The sequence below is a fragment of the Hemitrygon akajei genome, chromosome 1 (genome assembly GCF_048418815.1).
Source record: "Hemitrygon akajei chromosome 1, sHemAka1.3, whole genome shotgun sequence".
Lineage (NCBI taxonomy): Eukaryota > Metazoa > Chordata > Chondrichthyes > Myliobatiformes > Dasyatidae > Hemitrygon > Hemitrygon akajei.
The window spans coordinates 140,559,284-140,577,505 of record NC_133124.1 but is presented as its reverse complement, the minus strand read 5'-3'; the positions used below and the strand labels follow the sequence as shown (position 1 = coordinate 140,577,505).

General features: G+C 43.7%; 1 protein-coding gene across 1 annotated transcript in view; it reads left to right on the top strand.

The window, feature by feature from the left end:
• The first annotated feature begins 9,022 nt into the window (after positions 1-9,022).
• The window catches only part of pde1ca (phosphodiesterase 1C, calmodulin-dependent a), a 319,562-nt gene continuing 310,362 nt past the window's right edge, over positions 9,023-18,222 (top strand). The window contains exons 1-2 of the mRNA XM_073052530.1: positions 9,023-9,482; positions 14,326-14,352. Of these exons, the coding sequence (XP_072908631.1) occupies positions 9,382-9,482; positions 14,326-14,352 (128 nt within the window). The 5' untranslated portion in view covers positions 9,023-9,381. The remainder of the gene's footprint in view (positions 9,483-14,325; positions 14,353-18,222) is intronic.

Sequence of the window (18,222 nt, the reverse complement as noted above, 5' to 3'; positions counted from 1 at the left end):
TTCACTTATGTGGTGGGAATGCAGGCTTTGTAACCCATAGATATTACTGCACCTGTTCCAGCAGTCACACCCAATTTTCCTCACACTGGGTCTTGTACCATACGTACCCTGAGGTAGCAGGAATTTAAGGATATCAGCATTGATTTTTTTCTGGGTTTACATTCCTAAATTGGTGGGAAAAAGTTTCATTTGCTCATTTTTTAAGTTTTGAAAGAGGTGGTGATGGAGATAGTAGTGGCACTGTGGCAGTTAGCACAATTGACTTACAGCAGCAGTGCTCACTAATTCCCACCTCTGTCTGTAAGGAGCTTGTATGTCTCCCCTTGAGCCGATGGGTTTCCTCCGAGTGTTCTTCCAAAGACTGATGGGTATGGTTAGGGTTAGTAAGTTCTAGCCATACTGTGTTGATGCTGGAAGCATGGTGACACTTGCAGCTGCCCTCGGCTCATTCCTCACTGATATGACTTGACACAAATGATGCATTTCACTGTATGTTTCAATATACACGCGATAACTAAAGTGAATGCTAATCTTCATCTCTGGTGGATGCACTGGTCGGAACCTTCCAAAACTCCACACATTCTTGAGTGGTTCCCTAACTTGGGAGGGTAGTTATTCATAAAGAAGGCAGGATGAGAACTATGAACTACAAATCACTTGGCCTAGCTGCTCACCCTCCCTCTCCAAAATGTTGTGCATGCGATCTGAGACATTCCTGACCCTGACACCTGGGAGGCAACGTACCATTTGGGTGTCCCGTTCACGTCCACAGAATCTCCTGTCTGTTCCCCTCACTGGTTTCACTGATGTGGCAAATATTTATCAATTAATGTCAATGAATGTTTCACACAGTAGGCTTATTCAGTAAATCAGAAGGCATGGGATCCAGGGAAGTTTGGCCAGGTGGATTCAGAACTGGCTTGCCTGCAGAAAGCAAAGGGTCATGGTGGAGGGAGTACATTTGGATTGGAGGGTTGTGATTTGTGGTGTCCCACAAGGATCGGTTCTGGGACCTCGACTTTTCATGATTTTTATTAACGACCTGGGGGTAGAAGGGTGGGTTGGCAAGTTTTCAGACAACACAAAGGTTGGTGGTGTTGTGGATAGCGTAGAGGATTGTCGAAGATTGCAGAGAGACGTTGATAGGATGCAGAAGTGGGCTGAGAAATGGCAGATGGAGTTCAACCTGGAGAAGTGTGAGGTGGTACACTTTGGAAGGATAATCTCCAAGGCAGAGTACAAAGTAAATGGCAGGATACTTGGTAGTGTGGAGGAACAGTACCCTGAAAGTTGCCTCACAGGTAGGCAGGGTAGTTAAGAAAGCTTATAGGGTGTTAGCTTTCATAAGTCGAAGGATAGAGTTTAAGGGTCGTGAGGTAATGATGCAGCTCTATAAAACTCTGGTTAGGCCACACTTGGAGCACTGTGTCCAGTTCTGGTCACCTCACTATAGGAAGGATGTGGAAGCATTGGAAAGGGTACAGAGGAGATTTACCAGGATGCTGCCTGGTTTAGAGAGTATGCATTATGATCAGTGATTAAGGGAGCTAGGGCTTTACTCTTTGGAGAGAAGGAGGATGAGAGGAGACATGATAGAGGTATACAAGATATTAAGAGGAATAGAGAGAGTGGACAGCCAGCGCCTCTTCCCCAGGGCACCTGTGGTGAACTACATATACCTGTCTGGACTGCTCCTATGGCTCCTCCCACAGACCCCTGCTGACTGCTCCTGTGGCTCCTCCCACAGACCCCTATATAAAGGCGATTGAGGCCTGAGCCCGGCCTCATTCTCCAGGATGTAGTGTTGTTCATTCTTCCAGTCAATAAAAGCCAATATCTCACTTCTTACGTCTCAGAGTGAGTTATTGATGGTGCATCAGCACCACTGCTCAATACAAGAGGACATGGCCTTAAGGTAAGGGGTGAGAAGTTCAAGGAGGATATTAGAGGAAGGTTTTTTACTCAGAGAGTGGTTGGTGTGTGGAATGCACTGCCTGAGTCAGTGGTGGAGGCAGATACACTGGTGAAATTTAAGAGACTACTAGACAGGTATATGGAAGAATTTAAGGTGGAGGGTTATATGGGAGGCAGGGTTTAAGGGTGGTCACAACATTGTGGGCTGAAGGGCCTGTACTGTGTTGTTCTATTTGTTCCATTTGCAAGGATAAGTGCCAGGAGGGAGATCAGTGGGGAGGGACAAATGGACAAGGGAGTTGCATAGGGAGTGATCCCTGCAGAAATTGAAAGTTGGGGGGAGGGAAAGATGTGGTAGGATCCTGTTGGAGATGGTGGAAGTTACAGAGATTATGTACTGAACGCGGAGGCTGCTGGGGTGGTAGATGAGGACAAGAGGAACATGCATAAAATGCGGTCGAGGGCAGCATTGATGGTGGAGGAAGTAAAGCCCCCTTCTTTGAAGGAGAACATCTTACTAATTCTGGAATGAAAAGCCTTATCCTGACAGCAGATGTGGCAGAGGAGGAGGAACTGAGATAAGGCATTTTTAGAAATGACAGGATGGGAAGAAGTATAGTCCAGGTAGCTGTGAGAGTCTGGGTTTATAAAAGAGATTAGTAGATAAACTGTCTCAGAGGTAGATACAGAGAGATCAAGAAAGGGGAATGAGTGGTCAGAAATTGTCTTGGTAAATTTGAGGGCAGGGTGGAAGTTGAAGGCAAAGTTGATGAAGTTGATGAGATCAGCTTGGTTGCAGGAAGTAGCCCCAATACAGTGTAGAATAGGAAGAGTTGGGGAGTGATGCCGGTGTAGGCTTGGAATGTAGACTGTTCCACATAGCTGACGAAAAGGCAGGCATAGCTGGGACTCGTGTGAGCGCTGATGGCCACACCTTTGGTTTAATGGAAATCGGAGGAGCTGAAGGACAAATTATTGATGGTGAGGACCAGTTCTGCCGACGGGGGAGAGTGGTGGGGACCAGTTCTGCTGACAGGGGAGAGTGGTGGTGGAGGGCAACAGGTTGGGTCTGTTAACAAGAAAGAAACAGAGAGCTGTAAAACCCTCCTGAGGAGGGACAGAGGTGAATAGAGACTGGACATCCGCAGTGAAAATGAGACATTTGGGGCCAGTGAACCTGAAGTCATTGAAAAGATACAGAGCATGTGAAGTGTCATGGCTGTAGGTAGGAAGGGACTGAACCGGGATAGATAAAACGGAGTCAAGGTATGCAGATGTAAGTGCAGGAGCAGATATAAGTTCGGTGGGGCTCTCCCTCCTGGCACTTATCCTTGCAAGGGAATCAAGTGCCACACCCCCAACCTTACTACTTTTCAGGGCCCTAAACAGTCCTTCCAGGTGAGGCGACACTTTACCTGTGAGTTTGTTGTGGTTGTATACTGTGTCCGGTGCTCATGGTGTGGCCTCTTGTATGGCAATGAAACCTGACATAGACTGCTTTGCCGAGCAACTATACTCTGTCCAACAGAGAAACTAGGACCTCCCAGAGGCCACCCATTTCAATTTCACTTCCCAATCCCATTCTGACATGTCACTCCACAGCCTCCTCTACTGCTGTGATGAGGTCACACTCAGGTTGGAGGAGCAACACCGTCTGGGTAGCCTCCAACCTGATGGCATGAGCATCAATTTCTCAAACTTATGGTAATTGCCCTCCTCCCCTTCACCATTCCCCATGCTCATTTCGCTCTCTCACCTTCTCTCCTTGTGTGCTCATTGCCTCTCTCTGGTGCTCCTCCCCATTTTCTTTCTTCCATGGCCTTCTGTTCTCTCCTATCAGATTCCCCCTTCTGTATCTCTTTCACCAATCAACTTCCCAGCTCTTTACTTCACCCCTCCCCTATCAACTACCACCTGGTACTTTTTCTGCCCCTCCCCCCATCTTTTCTGACTTTGTTTAATTTTTTCCAGTTCTGATGAAGTGTCTCAGCTTAAATTGTTGACTGTTAACACTTTTCCATAGATGCTGTCCAGCATCTTGTGTGTGTTGCTTTGATTTCTGGCATCCGCAGATTTTCTTTCCCTCCTCCCACTTTCTGCTTTCCGCAGTCCATTCGTCCCTCCCCACTGATCTCCCTCCTGACACTTATCCTTGCAAGTGGAACAAGTGCTACACTTCCTCTCTCACTACAATGCAAACAGCCCTTCCAGGTGAGGCAACACTTCCCATTCCAATTGGGGTCATATACTGTGTCCGGTCCTCATGGTGTGGCCTCCTGCACATGAGTGAGACCTGACATACACTGAGAGACTGCTTTGCTGAGCAATATGCTCTGTTCACCAGAAAGACTGGGACCTCCCAGAGGCCACCCATTTCAATTGCACTTCCCATTCCCATTCGGTTATGTCTATCCATGGCCTTCTCCACTGTTGTGATGAGTCTATACTTAGGTTGGAGGAACACCACCTTATATTCTGTTTGGGTTGCCTCCAACCTGATGGTATGAACATCGATTTCTCAAACTTTCAGTAATTCTCCCAACCCTCCTCCTTCACCATTTCCCACCCACTTTTACTTCTCTCAGTTTATCTACTTGCCCACCCATCACATCCCTCTGGTGCTCCTCCCCCCTTTTCTTTCTTCTATGGCCTTCTGTCTCTTTCACCAATCAACTTACTTCCCCCTCCAGGTTTCATCTGTCACCTGTCATCTCTCTCCCCTCCCCCCACCTTTTTAATCTACTTCCTAGCTCTTTCCTCCAGTCCTACTGAAGGGCTTCGGCCTGAAACATCTGCTGTACTCTTTTCTAGATGCTACCTGGCCTATACCCCTCATAATTTTGTCTACCTCTATAAAATCTCCTCTGAGTCTGCTAGATTGCAAGAATAAAGTCCTAATTTATTCAGAGTTTGCTTATAACTCATACTCCAGACCTGACAACATCCTTGTAAATTTTCTTTATATTTTTTCAACCTAATTTACATCTTTCCTGTAGGTAGGTGGCCAAAACTGCACACAATACTTCAAATTAGGCCTCACCAACAGCTTATATAACTTCAACATAGCATTCCTTTTCCTGTACTCAGTACTTTGATTTACCAAGTCCAATATGCCAAAAGCTTTCTTTATGACCCTATCTACCTGTGACACCACTTTCGATGAATTACGGACCTGTATTCAGACAGACAGAAAGACATACTTTATTGATCCCGAGGGAAATTGGGTTTCGTTACAGCTGCACCAAGTATAGTGTAGAAATATAGCAATATAAAACCATAAATAATTAAATAATGAGTTAATCATGCCAAATGGAAATAAGTCCAGGACTAGCCTATTGGCTCAGGGTGTCTGACACTCCGAGGGAGGAGATGGAAAGTTTGATGGCCACAGGCAGGAATAACTTCCTATGACGCTCAGTGTTGCATCTCTGTGGAATGAGTTTCTGGCTGAATGTACTCCTGTGCCTAACCAGTACATTATGGAGTGGATGGGAGTCATTGTCCAAGATGGCATGCAACTTGGACGGCATCCTTTTTTCAGACACCACCGTCAGAGAGTCCAGTTCCACCCCTACAACATCACTGGCCTTACGAATGAGTTTGTTGATTCTGTTGGTGTCTGCTACCCTCAGCCTGCTGCCCCAGCACACAACAGCAAACATGATAGCACTGGCCACCACAGACTCGTAGAACATCCTCAGCATCATCCGGCAGATGTTAAAAGACCTCAGTCTCCTCAGGAGATAGAGACGGCTCTGACCCTTCTTGTAGACAGCCTCAGTATTCTTTGACCAGTCCAGTTTATTGTCAATTCGTATCCCCAGGTATTTGTAATCCTCCACCATGTCCACACTGACCCCTTGGATGGAAACAGGGGTCACCGGTGCCTTAGTCCTCCTCAGGTCCACCACCAGCTCCTTAGTCTTTTTCACATTAAGCTGCAGATGACTATGCTCGCACCATGTGACAAAGTTTCCCACTGTAGCCCTGTACTCAGCCTCATCTCCCTTGCTGATGCATCCAACTATGGCAGAGTCATCAGAAAACTTCTGAAGATGGCAAGACTCTGTGCAGTAGTTGAAGGCTGAGGTGTAGATGGTGAAGAGAAAGGGAGACAGGACAGGACAGTCCCCTGTGGAGCCCCAGTGCTGCTGACCACTCTGTCTGACACACAGTGTTGCAAGCGCCCTATCCCTTTGTTCTACCACGCTCCTCAGTGCCCTACTATTCACTGTGTAAGGACCAAATTGTGGTGAGGACTAGGTCTACACCAAGGTACTGGGGTTACCTGTTGTAGTCACCCAGGTGGAGACGACATTGAGGCAGTGCTACCCCCTGGTGTTCACTTGGTATAGCTCTCCAGTGTCTCTTTGTGACTGCATGCCTTTTTTTCTGAAATCGTAACCATGTGCGCTATTTGTGTTTTGTGCTATATGTAGTGTGCTGTTGGTACTGTAATGTGTTTTGCACCTTGGCCCCAGTGGAACTTTGTTTTGTTTGGCAATGCTCATGTATGGTTGAATGATAATTAAACTTGAACTTGAATCAAGCTCCTTGCATCCATATGTTGAATTTTGTAATCATTTTATAAGTTTCAATGGCGTCTCCTCTCATGCAAGAATGCAAGTCCAGTCTACCACTCTCTCATCATTCAGCAAACCAGTATACAGAGTCTCCACTGCATCACCTTTATTTTATAAGGTAAAACTGAAACTGCACACAACCTCCAGGTGCAGAATCTCCAAAGTTGTATGTAATTAGAGTAAGACATTTTTACTCAGACCTCTCATACATATTATTTGTCTTCATAATTGCTTGTGCATTGGCTTTTAGTAAGTTGCGTGCAGGGTCAACTAAGTCACTTTAAATATCAACATTTTAACATTTATAAAAGAGTTCAGTTTTCCATTTTATGCATCATTTTGGGTGACCAGCTATTTTCTCTATTATATTTGATATAATATTCTGTCTTACCCATTGATCCAGTTTGTCTGTATCACCTTGAAACTTCATTATCAGCCTTCCTACCCAGAACAGTATCTTATTTTGCACTAGGGTTGTGAATCTTCAGAATTCTTTGTCCAAAAGCACTACTGAGGTTCAGTTGCTGAAGGCATTCAAGGTTAAGTTAATCTTGGATATGAAAGGAATCAAATGATATTGTGTGTGTGGAGCTATCTCCTGCCGAGGTAAAAAAAAATCAGACTTAACCTTATTTACGTGCTCTGGATCATAGTAACATACAAAGAGCTGGAGGAACTCAGAGGGTCAGGTAGCATCCGTGGAGGGAAATAGAGAAATGACATTTCATGTGGATATGTTTCACTTGGACTGATAGAGTTTGCAGTGGAGGGAAGGGGTGGGGCAATAACCTAGAGGTGATAGGTGGATCCAGGTGAGGGGAATGGTAGGCAGATGGAGGAGGGGAGAGAGGGAGCGTGTTGCTCCAAATTCCAGTATATACAGTTATTGTTTGAGTCTACTGGATCTGGTGCCCTGGTAAACACGCAGAACACTGATGGAAGTACTCAATATGCTACTTAACTTCTCCTTTCCCAACATCCATTTGAAAGCAGAAATTTCAAAATGGATGTTAAATTGGAATTGTGAATTCTGGGATATTTGAGAGCCAGGCTTTGTCTTTCTGATACAAATGTTGCACATTTTTTCAATATTTCTGTGATTTCAAACCTGAATGTAGAACAGATGTAGAATAATATCCAGTAAAGCTGCATTCACAGTTGCCAGTCTGAGAAAAGAAATTAAAGTATAACTATTAGCAATAATAATTCACGTCGTTCACCAGCAAATTTTCACCACAGCCCACCCAGAATAGCTAAAAAATCGGATGAAAAGGCAACTTAGCAATGAATTGTTGAAGAATTTAAAATTAATGACAAATTGCAGGTAAGTGTTTAAGTAGACTACACCACTTCATTCTGGTTATGTTTTTCACGATCAAACACATCGTTACCCGGGGGGGGGGGGGGGGGGGGGGGGGGGGGGGGGGTGTGTGTGTGTGTGTGTGTGTGTGTGTGTGTGTGTGTGTGTGTGTGTGTGTGTGTGTGTGTGTGTGTGTGTGTGTGTGTGTGTGTGTGTGTGTGTGTGTGTGTGTGTGTGTGTGTGTGTGTGATGGTTATTCGTCGTAGCCGAAGGTGATTGAAACCTGTGCGGGAGAGTTTTTAAAGTGGAAAAGCCATTTCACTGGAGCAGTTCCACTCTCTCGAACTCAGGGGTCCGGGTCCAGTGGTACGAGTGGTCGCCACAACTGGGGTTCTTCCTTGGCTGCAGTGGATAATCATGACTTAATTTGTGCCTCGTCATGCTCCTCGCTCTCCACGGAGCGTTGCAATACCGCCTTCCCGGCCTTTGGATCTCACCCGCCCGGTCTGCTGGAGTTGGCTTTACGGGGGTAAGAAACCCACCAGTCACCCTCACTTGGTTCAGCGCACCTGTCGAAGCAGTGCACCGGCTGTTGTCGCATAAGAACAGCTAATTGGAGCCACAGGTGAGAGCGGAGCGCCCGGCGGGGACCAAAGGTGAGTGAGCTGCCCCAAATTGCACACGGCAAGCCCCTACACCAGAGGACACACTGGACACCTCATAAGTCTCTTATATTCAATAAAATAGCAACGGACACGTGAATGTAGCAGCCTTTACGGCTTCTGTGGTATAAAGTCCACGAATCAAAATCATATCGGTTTAGGGTCAGTACTGCCACCTGCTGCTGGCAAAAATAGTTCTGCACTGTTCATACTTTCTCCGATACAGAAATGTTAAAATGATTCCATGTTTTTGCATTCTACTTGTCCTTTCAAGAAAATTGACATAAATACGGATTTACTCATAAACGAATATTTTCTGTTTTACATATGAGAAAAAAACGCAACGCATCCGGATGTTGTATGTTGTTTAAAAAAAAATCTAAACTCTAGAAAATTCACGGATTCTTGTTTAAATTATTCAGCAAGATTCCAGCAAGCAATTCGGCTAATTTCAGTTGGAATTGATTAATCTTTCTTTCCTCCCAGTAGCCGGACATCTCCAAAGCACACGTACTCGACTCCCAGAGCTCGGCAAGAGTTGTGATGAGTCTGGGACAAAAAAAAACCCGACGAAGCCGCGCATGTGCTACCCCGCCCTCCCACTCAGTTATTACTAGGGTTCAGGTTGAAGAGCCTTCAGCCGCTGTTTCTGATTGCAAAGCTGGTTTGTGACAATGATCACTCCTGTACTTGTACGCAAAGCACCACCAACATAATTTCTGAACCAATGCAAACTGCGACAGTTTCCTTCAAACATGTACTACGAGACTTCAATATTAATGTACGCTTAGTCTGAACGGCATTAGTCGGTGCTTTGCAGCGTTAAAGTTCCAAAGGTTTCCATTTTCTGTGGGCAAAATGATAGCCTCTCCTAAGCAGCTTTAAAGTTTAGAAATTTACCCATACCTTGGGTGTTTAAGGCATGGAGTCACCAACTAAGGAAATTGAAGAGTTTGAGAGCAACTCTCTGAAATACCTGCAACCAGAGCAAATCGAGAAAATATGGCTGCGGCTAAGAGGACTGTAAGTATAACATGACTTTTTAATAACACTTGATCCTCCCCAAATAGCGTTGACAAAATACCGTTTGTTTACAAGTAACTAACATGCCTATCGTCTTAAATAGTGAATGAAGCTGTGTTTTTTTAAAATTTACTTTTCGTACTTTCCCATTTACCGAGATTGTGTTTGGAACTGTTAGTTGGAGCGCGGCATCTGGAGACAGCCACCTGTTCGTTCCGTGTGAAATGTCTCGCCAATGAAACCGCTTTTACATTTAGATGCCATCGGAAGCTCAGTGCTTTTCATTTACCCTTTCGTCAGAGGATGGCATTTCTGCCTTGGGTTTGTTAACTAGACACCAGAACACCAGAATAACCCTGCGAAAAAATACCTTTGGGGTAACAGTGACAGAATTGACTTTAATCTGATAGAGTATGCATATAGCTCATGGGATCTTCAACCGGGAATTAAATTTAACCTTCACTGTTTCTAAAACTGTTGTTTGAAGCGTTCTGTGATGGGACGGGTTACAAATCCCCATTGCTTTCCAGCCAGTTTGTAGCGTATCCTGATGTTAACAGCCGTGCTGTCAGTCGGTCTTTCATGTTCCTTTACCGTTGATCGAATTCGGCTTCCCGCATTTTGAGGCGGTGGATACGGTTAAGTACTTCGAAGGGGGATGTAGAAACTGGATATTGAGCTGAGGGGATATTAGTTTGTCCCCTTGTTGAGACATTTTAGACGCTTCGGTTTAGAGGGCTATTGACCAGCTACCGGGCGATGGGGTTAATACGGAAGGGTGCCCACTGGTCGGCGTGGACGAGTTGAGTTGAGCCGAGGGTTTGCGCCAAGAGAGGGAGTTGACATCTATTAACCTGCTGGTGGAATCGCTGCCAAGTCATATTGGAAAACCCGTATCGACCACTTGATTGAGATCAGATAGATAATGTAACAATTCGTTTCTGCAGATCGAGCTTTACCAAAAGTGCAGACTCGCTCGCTCAGTGGTTATTGTTTTAACTCATTTTTGCATTATCAATATTTAATCCTCTGTGAGTAATAACTGTGCCGAGCTCTACGATGTTTCACTAATCACAAGATTGCAATCGTCAATTATTTAAACACCGTTTGGACGGCTGCCGGTTATTTTAACGCAACCGGACGGAACGTTAAAACCACACCGAATGGCAAATTCAACACACTGGTCTGTTTTAGATTGTTAATTGGTTTAGTGCAGGTGGCAAAATACGCCCTGTCCCGTAAAGCTTTTGTAAGCAACTATAAATAAAGATGGTGTTTCCTTGGGAATTTTGCAAACTTTATCGAATCAGGAGTTGTGCAGATTAAATGTAGAACTTTCAGCTTTTGTGATTTGTTGCCACATTATTATATTGAGTTTATGCCATTCCCGATTTAAAATGTGAAGACCGAAGAGACTGGAGCTGCTGAAATAAAGAACTCAGCGGGTCATGAGCATCTGTGCAGACAAGATGTAAATCGTTATTTAGGATTGAGACTCTGCGTCAGGACCGAGAAAGAACAGGAAAAATAAGCTGGTGAGGGAGGAGATAGAGACTCGTAGCTGATAGGCGGAGTTAGATCAGACACAGACACACTCACACGCACACAAACACACAGTCACACATTCATACACACACATATACTCTCATACACTCTCATTCACTCTCTCACTCTCTCACTCTCTCACTCTCTCACTCTCTCACTCACTCTCACTCTCTCTCACTCTCTCTCACTCTCTCACAAACAGTCACACACTCTCAATCTCACACACACAGTCACACACTCATACACACTCTCACGCACACACTCACACACAGTCACACACACTTTCACGCACACACTCTCACGCACACACTCTCACGCGCACACTCTCACGCGCACACTCACGCGCACACTCACGCGCACACTCACACGCACACACTCACACGCACACCCTCACACGCACTCCCTCACACGCACACTCTCACACGCACTCCCTCACACGCACACTCTCACACGCACACTCTCACACACTCTCTCTCACACTCTCTCACACACACACACTCATACACAGACACACTCTCACAATCTCACACACACAGTCACACACTCATATACACACACTCTCACGCACACACTCACACACAGTCACACACACTTTCTCACACACACACTCACACACACTCACTCTCACACTCTCTCACCCACACAGTCACACACTCATACACACACGCACCCACGCACACACAGACACATAGTCACACACACACACACACACAGGCAGACACACTCACACACACTCTCACTCACATACAGACGCACACTCACACGCACTCACACTCTGCAGATGCAGAGTAACATGTATAAAAATACTGCAGGAACTCAGCAGGTCAGGTGTTATCTGGAAAGGATTAAAGATTCCATGTTTTGGCCACGACCCTTTATCGATCATTGCAGAATGTTTCTCAGGTGCTTCCCACTCCCTCCCCTCTCCCTTCCCCTTTTCCCAACATGATTCCCCTTTCACTTCCCCCTTCCCACTCTCAATCCTCAAGAAGCCCATATCAGAATTGGGTTTCTCATCTAGCTATGTATACATGAGCTTAAGACTTTTGCACTGTATATACTGGCTGGCTTTACTTCTCAGAAAGGCTGTTGACCTGCAACACTGACTTACACTTTGTACCTCCACAGATGCTGCTTGACCTACTGAGTTCTTCCTGTGCTTTGTTTTCTGATCTACGGTGTGATGCATTTTTCTTAAGGTCACTGAGCTGGATAGATGGTCTCAAAGACTTCAAAGGTTCATTTATTATCGAAGTATACAACTCTGAAATTCTTCTCCAGATAGCCACGAAACCAAGAAAGAAAAGGATGGCAGCATAATCATCAACCCCCAAATCACTCCTTCCCACACAAAAAATGAACAAAACAGAACAGGCATATCGACCCCCAAAAGCCCCCTCTCCCACACACAAAAAATTGAGTAAGAATGGGCAAAAATCACAGAATACAAAAATACCCATAAAACTGAAAAAAGTCCACAATCCAACTCCACATCCAAAATGCAGAAAATCTGGGCAACATTCTCCCTCTCCATCAATAAAGAGGTAGTCTCCCTTTCCATAGCAGAGTGATCTCACCAGCAATAACGAGGCAGTCTCCCCTCTCTGTAGCAGAGTGATCTCACCAGCAATAAAAAGGCAGACTCCCCTCTCTGTAGCCGAGCAATCTCACCGGTGATTAAAGGCAGTCAGCTGGCATTTCAATCTCCCTCATCACTTTAATTGGCATAATCGGCATATTGGTGTCAAACATATACTCGAAGCCTTCTCGCACGAGGTTCCTGCCTTGGCCTTCAGGAATCCCCTCAGAGACTGCAGAGCACTGAAACACCCAACCAATTCCCAAACTGCAAATCATATGTTCCAACAGTTCCAGAATCACATTCAAAATGAAAAAAACAAATGTAAGAGACATGAAAGAAGAGAAATATATGGTTTCATGATCTATCCAGAGGATGTCGACTAAAGGAGCACTGTACACAGGCGCCATCTTGACCAGAAGACCAGAAGTGCCTGAGCTATTAAATATTTTAAAAATTATTTTTATCCTTCAGTTATTCTTTGAACATTTAAGCTTTCTATTATCTTGTTGAAGATCAACCAGATAATTTCATTTCTTTAAGTATTAAAGAATGAAATTATCCTGTTGATCTAAAAGATATAGTGATTTCCAGTTGAAGTACCTGTAGAACTTTAGAACATTTCCAAGGTATTCCAATATCATATTCCCAATCCTCCTGATATTATAGAACTGAGGTGGAATTGTGACTGGGAATTGGGATGCTTCAAGGGAATTAGACAATTTGACTGCCTGGGTAAGAAAATGGCAATTAGCTAGAATATGGAGAAGGTGTAACATGGAGACATATTGGGATATGTTGGACTTCAAAGGGACCAGGTATCCCTGTAAACAAGTCACTAAAAGCCGGTAAATGATTAGGAGGGCGAATGTTTTGTTGGCGTTTTGTTGAAAGTGGGCTTGAATGCAAAGCTTATGTTACCCTATTGCAATCATATAGGCACAGCTTGGACTATAAACTATTGTTTTCATCTCTTTGCATAAAACAATTTGCTTGCAATAGGAAGTGCAGTGAGCTTTTACTAGATTAGTTTCCGGGATAGTGGGTTTGCTCTCTGTGGAGAGATTCTCCTGAGTTGAGAAGAATGAGACACAATTTCATTGAAGCTTGCAGAAGTCTCGCAGGGCTCAATAGACTGGATGCAAGTGGCACATATCTCTTAGTTCAGTTCTAGAACCAGGAGCTACAGTATCAGAATAAAGGGATGAGCAATTTGTGACTGAAATGAGATATTTCCTCATGCTGAGAATTCGGAAGTTTTGGCCTGGAGGGGTATAGAGTCTCAGTCATGGAGTTCTTTCAGTGCAGAAGTGGTAGGCTTATGGATACTTGAATGAGTGGGGAATTGCCAGAGAGGTAGAAAATTAGCCATGATGTTAATGAACAGTGAAGCAGGCGATGTTCAAAATGGCCCACTCCAGTTCCCGTTTCTTAATGAAGACAATAAGGAAGGGACAGCAAGCAGCTTCTGAAAATTAAAATTTGATAAGGTTTTGGTAAAGACCTTTCATCTGTAATGGGAAACTTGAACATTTAACTCAATGAACAGGGCAGAATCAGGTCACCATTTAGAATTGTAAAGAATGTCTTCATTTTTGTTTTTCCCTTGGTGTCTAAAGAACATTCAGATGATACAATTTTTATTTGTACATTAATACAATTATAGTACATAGAAAATTCCATTACCCTAATTCATGTTATTTTGTTTCTTTCCCTTAGGAGAAAATATAAGAAAACTTCCCAGAGGTAAGCATGTCTGAACAGAAATTCTTGACTGTTACATCCATCAGTAGTGTTCTTGGTGATGTAAATTAAAATGCTCCCAGACTTACAATTTTCTTCTAAAGTTTTCTAAGTCCCTGCTGTGAAAGTCAGCAATTACACGTAGTCTTCTTCTTCTTCTTCTTCTTCTTGGGCCCTTAACTCCCAGTGGAGCATAACCCATCAATGACCTCCATATGGCTGGAGTTCATCAATGTTTCTGTAATTCATTGTTTCACCTGTATAGGGGATTGACCTCCACAGCTTCACCAGGGCCCTGTTGGCCAGCCTTACCCTTTTCCATTTCTCACAACAGGGATGTAGGGTTGGACTTTGAAGAAAACTAATGTACAAGTTTAATGACAGGAGGAAATCCTGGTCTGAATGTAAGAACCTGTCAAGTTTCCATGGACCATCAACTGTCCATTAACAATAATTTAATCTTATACTTTTGTCTTCTCTCCATATTTTCATTGACTATTCTCAGGATTCTGCCATTCTTCCATACACTAGGGACAATTTACAGGGATCAACTTACCTACTATCTAACTAACCTACACATCTTTAAGAAGTTGGAGGAAAGCAGCAGGTCCTTGAAGGAATTTCTGTGGCCATGTGGAGAATGTGAAAACTCCATACAGTCAACACCCATGGTCAGGATTGAACCGGAATCTCTGGCACTGTGAGGCAGCCGCTCTACAAACAGTGCCCTTGTCAAGTCTGTGATGGACTGTAGGGGACTTAATTGTCATGGGGAACAAGTGAGAAAGAGGAGCAAGGACCAAGGACAGGTCAGCCATGATCTCACTGAACCTCAAATCAAGCTTATGTTGACAAATGACATGCTGTTTCTGATTCTTATTTAAAGGAGTAGGTGGTAAGTGTAGCTATAGAGCTGCTGCTGCACCAGCTATATGTTATTGAAAAAGAGGTGAATGCAACCCCAGCTGTCTGAACCAATGTTTTAGAGCAGGCCATGAGACCACATGGTGGCACCCTGAGTGTTTTATGGAGTCTGGAAATGGCGTTACTTGGGACATCCTGCTGTTGATAACTCCCTTGTGGCATGATGACTGTAGGGTTCCAATAAAGGTAGATTAATGCAGGTTAAAAGGTGACTTACTACAGAAGCCAGGTTGTTTCTTGAAAACCCACAGTGATAGAGTGACAGCATGATAACTTTGTTCTCATCTGGAGTATCAGTAGTAAATGAATTAACATCCTATTAGAATTGTGCGATTGCATCTAAATGACATTCTTTATGCTTTGCTGGGTGAGAAATGTTTGCCATTCAGAAGCATGCTTGAAGAACCACAGAAAGAGAACCATCTGCTTGAAGCATTTTGTTGCTTAGCCCCAGTGCTGTCTATTTGCACTCTTTCGTTAGAACATCTAGAAACTGAGGTGGCAGTCATGGTATGATATAAGACCAGAAATGGTACAAAGCTGGAGCTGGAGAAGACCAGTCAGTCTCTTAGGTTGCCTTCTTCCTTCTATAAGAATCTGGCCAAGTCAACCTTGGTTTCAGCAATTGTTTCCTGTCCCTGTTCTCTCTCATATCCTGAACTCCTTTCCAGTTTAAATGTCTGTCCTTATCTGCCTTGAAATGCAATGTACTTAATTCCACCTCCACAAATCCCAGATTCTAAAGCTTTATTGCACTCTAAGAAGTCCCTTCTGTTTTCCATCAGAAATGGGCAGTTGCCTAATGTGAGACTACACCCTCTGTTTCTGGTTAAATCCCACCAGGCAAATCATTCTCTCAGTATCCACTCTGTCAGTTTCCCCCTTTCAAATCTCATTTTTCACAAAGATCATCTCATTTTGCTATGCTCTTATGAGTATAGGCTCAACTGTTCTTCATATATCAACACCTTCATACCAGGAAGCAATTTTGTGAGCCGTCTCTGCCTCCTTTGCAAGCACATCCTTCCTTAGATATGGACATTAAAACTTTACATGGTAGTCTGGGGATTGTCTCGCCACTGTCATGTAAACTTGCATCAGGACTTCTCTGCTTTTATATTTCCTGCCTGTAGGAATAAAGGCCAACATTCTATTAACCTTCTAACTAACTTCATGAATTTAATACATGTAGACTCTTCAACGTCTTGGTACACATCATTTATAGTCTCATTTCTTTTAAATAATAAGTTGATTTTTCTTTCATTTTCTCAAGTGGTTAACTTCATATTTTTCCAGATCATACTCCACCTTCCAACTTTTTGCCCACTCACTTAATCCTATATCCCTTAGCAGACACTGTATGTTCCTCACAACTTGCTAACCAAACTATTTTTGCATCATCAACCAATTTGGCCAGAATATTCAGTCTGTTCATCAAGTCAAGAGATTATAATTAGTTGAGGACCCACCTCTAATTTTCTGTGATATTAATTACTGAGTGCCAATCTGGAAATTACCATTCAATCTGACTCAGTTTTCTCGTAGTTAGTCAGTTATACTAATGTACTGCCCCTAACCACATGAGCTCTTATACAATGCAGCAATGTTTCAAGAGGCACCTTGCTTTTACTTCCTGTTAATAGCAGCAAACTTTCGGGCTTTTTGGGTTGAAATTAGCTTCATAACTTATCTATACATGTGGAAGCACCAAACTTGCAGGTAATGTTCCTTCGCAGTTTCTCAGCTGCATGACCTCTATGTAGAGTTCAAGAATGGACCCAGAATTGCTACAATTCCTCACTACTGGGGGATCTACTCTTGGATCCTGGCACATAATCTGCGTCCTGCTGCAGCACTGAGTTTCTAGTACTCTTGAATTAATAAATAAGTAATTGATTCTAAGTTTTTAATTCTTAATTTGAACTGGCTTAAATAATTGTGGATGCCTTCAAAGTTTTACGGACGAATGTAGAACAGTCCAGCACAAGAAGAGGCCCTTTAGCTCATGATATTGTCCGGAGTGGCATCTAATACCTGTGTCTGCATGTAACTTGTTTATCCATTGTCTGCACTTCCATGTCTCTGCTGTATATGCAGCTTCTTAAACACCTCTGTTATATCACCACCACTATTAGCAGTGCATTCTCTGCATGTCTTATAAGAAAAATGCCCTCCACACCTCTTTTAAACTTCTCTTTCACACATTAAATGCACACATCCTAGTGTTAGACATTTATATCTTAAGAGAATGATGCTGGCTACCTACTCTCTCTCTCTCTCTGTCTCTTATGATCTTACAAACTTATACCAGGTGCACCCTCAGCCACTGCTACTGTAAAGCCAATTTCAGTTTGTCCAACCTCTTTAATCCCTTTAATCCAGGCAATATCCTGGTAAAACTCTTCTGAGCTTCTCCATAGCCTCCACATGCCCCTTATTATGGGGTGACCAGAATTGAAAGCAACACTCCAGATGTGGCCAAACCAGAGTATGGTAAAGCTATAACATAACTTCCTGACTCTTGAACTCAATGCCTCACCTAATAAAGGCCACTATGCTATGCACCTTGTTAACTGCCCTATCAATTTGTGCAGCCAATTTCAGTGAGCTATGGACTTGGACCCCAAGAATCCTCTTTACATCAATGTTGTTAATGATCTTGCCGTTAACTCTGTACTTTCCCTTTACATTTGATCTCCCGAAATGTAGCACCTCACACTTGGAATGCATTCATTTTGAGGGGATTGGAATATAAACATCTGTGACTCCAATTTAGTCTGGAATTTGGCATTTTTGTGCTCATGATCGCCAGATGACATAACTAGATTCCTGCATCGCCTGTAGTAAGTGTCACAAACATAGCCCTGAGGTTCATCTGGGATGTCTGGTTGGGAAGGACTTGGAATGTTTTGTAGGTACACAGAAATACAAGTCTTTCTGAAGTTGGTG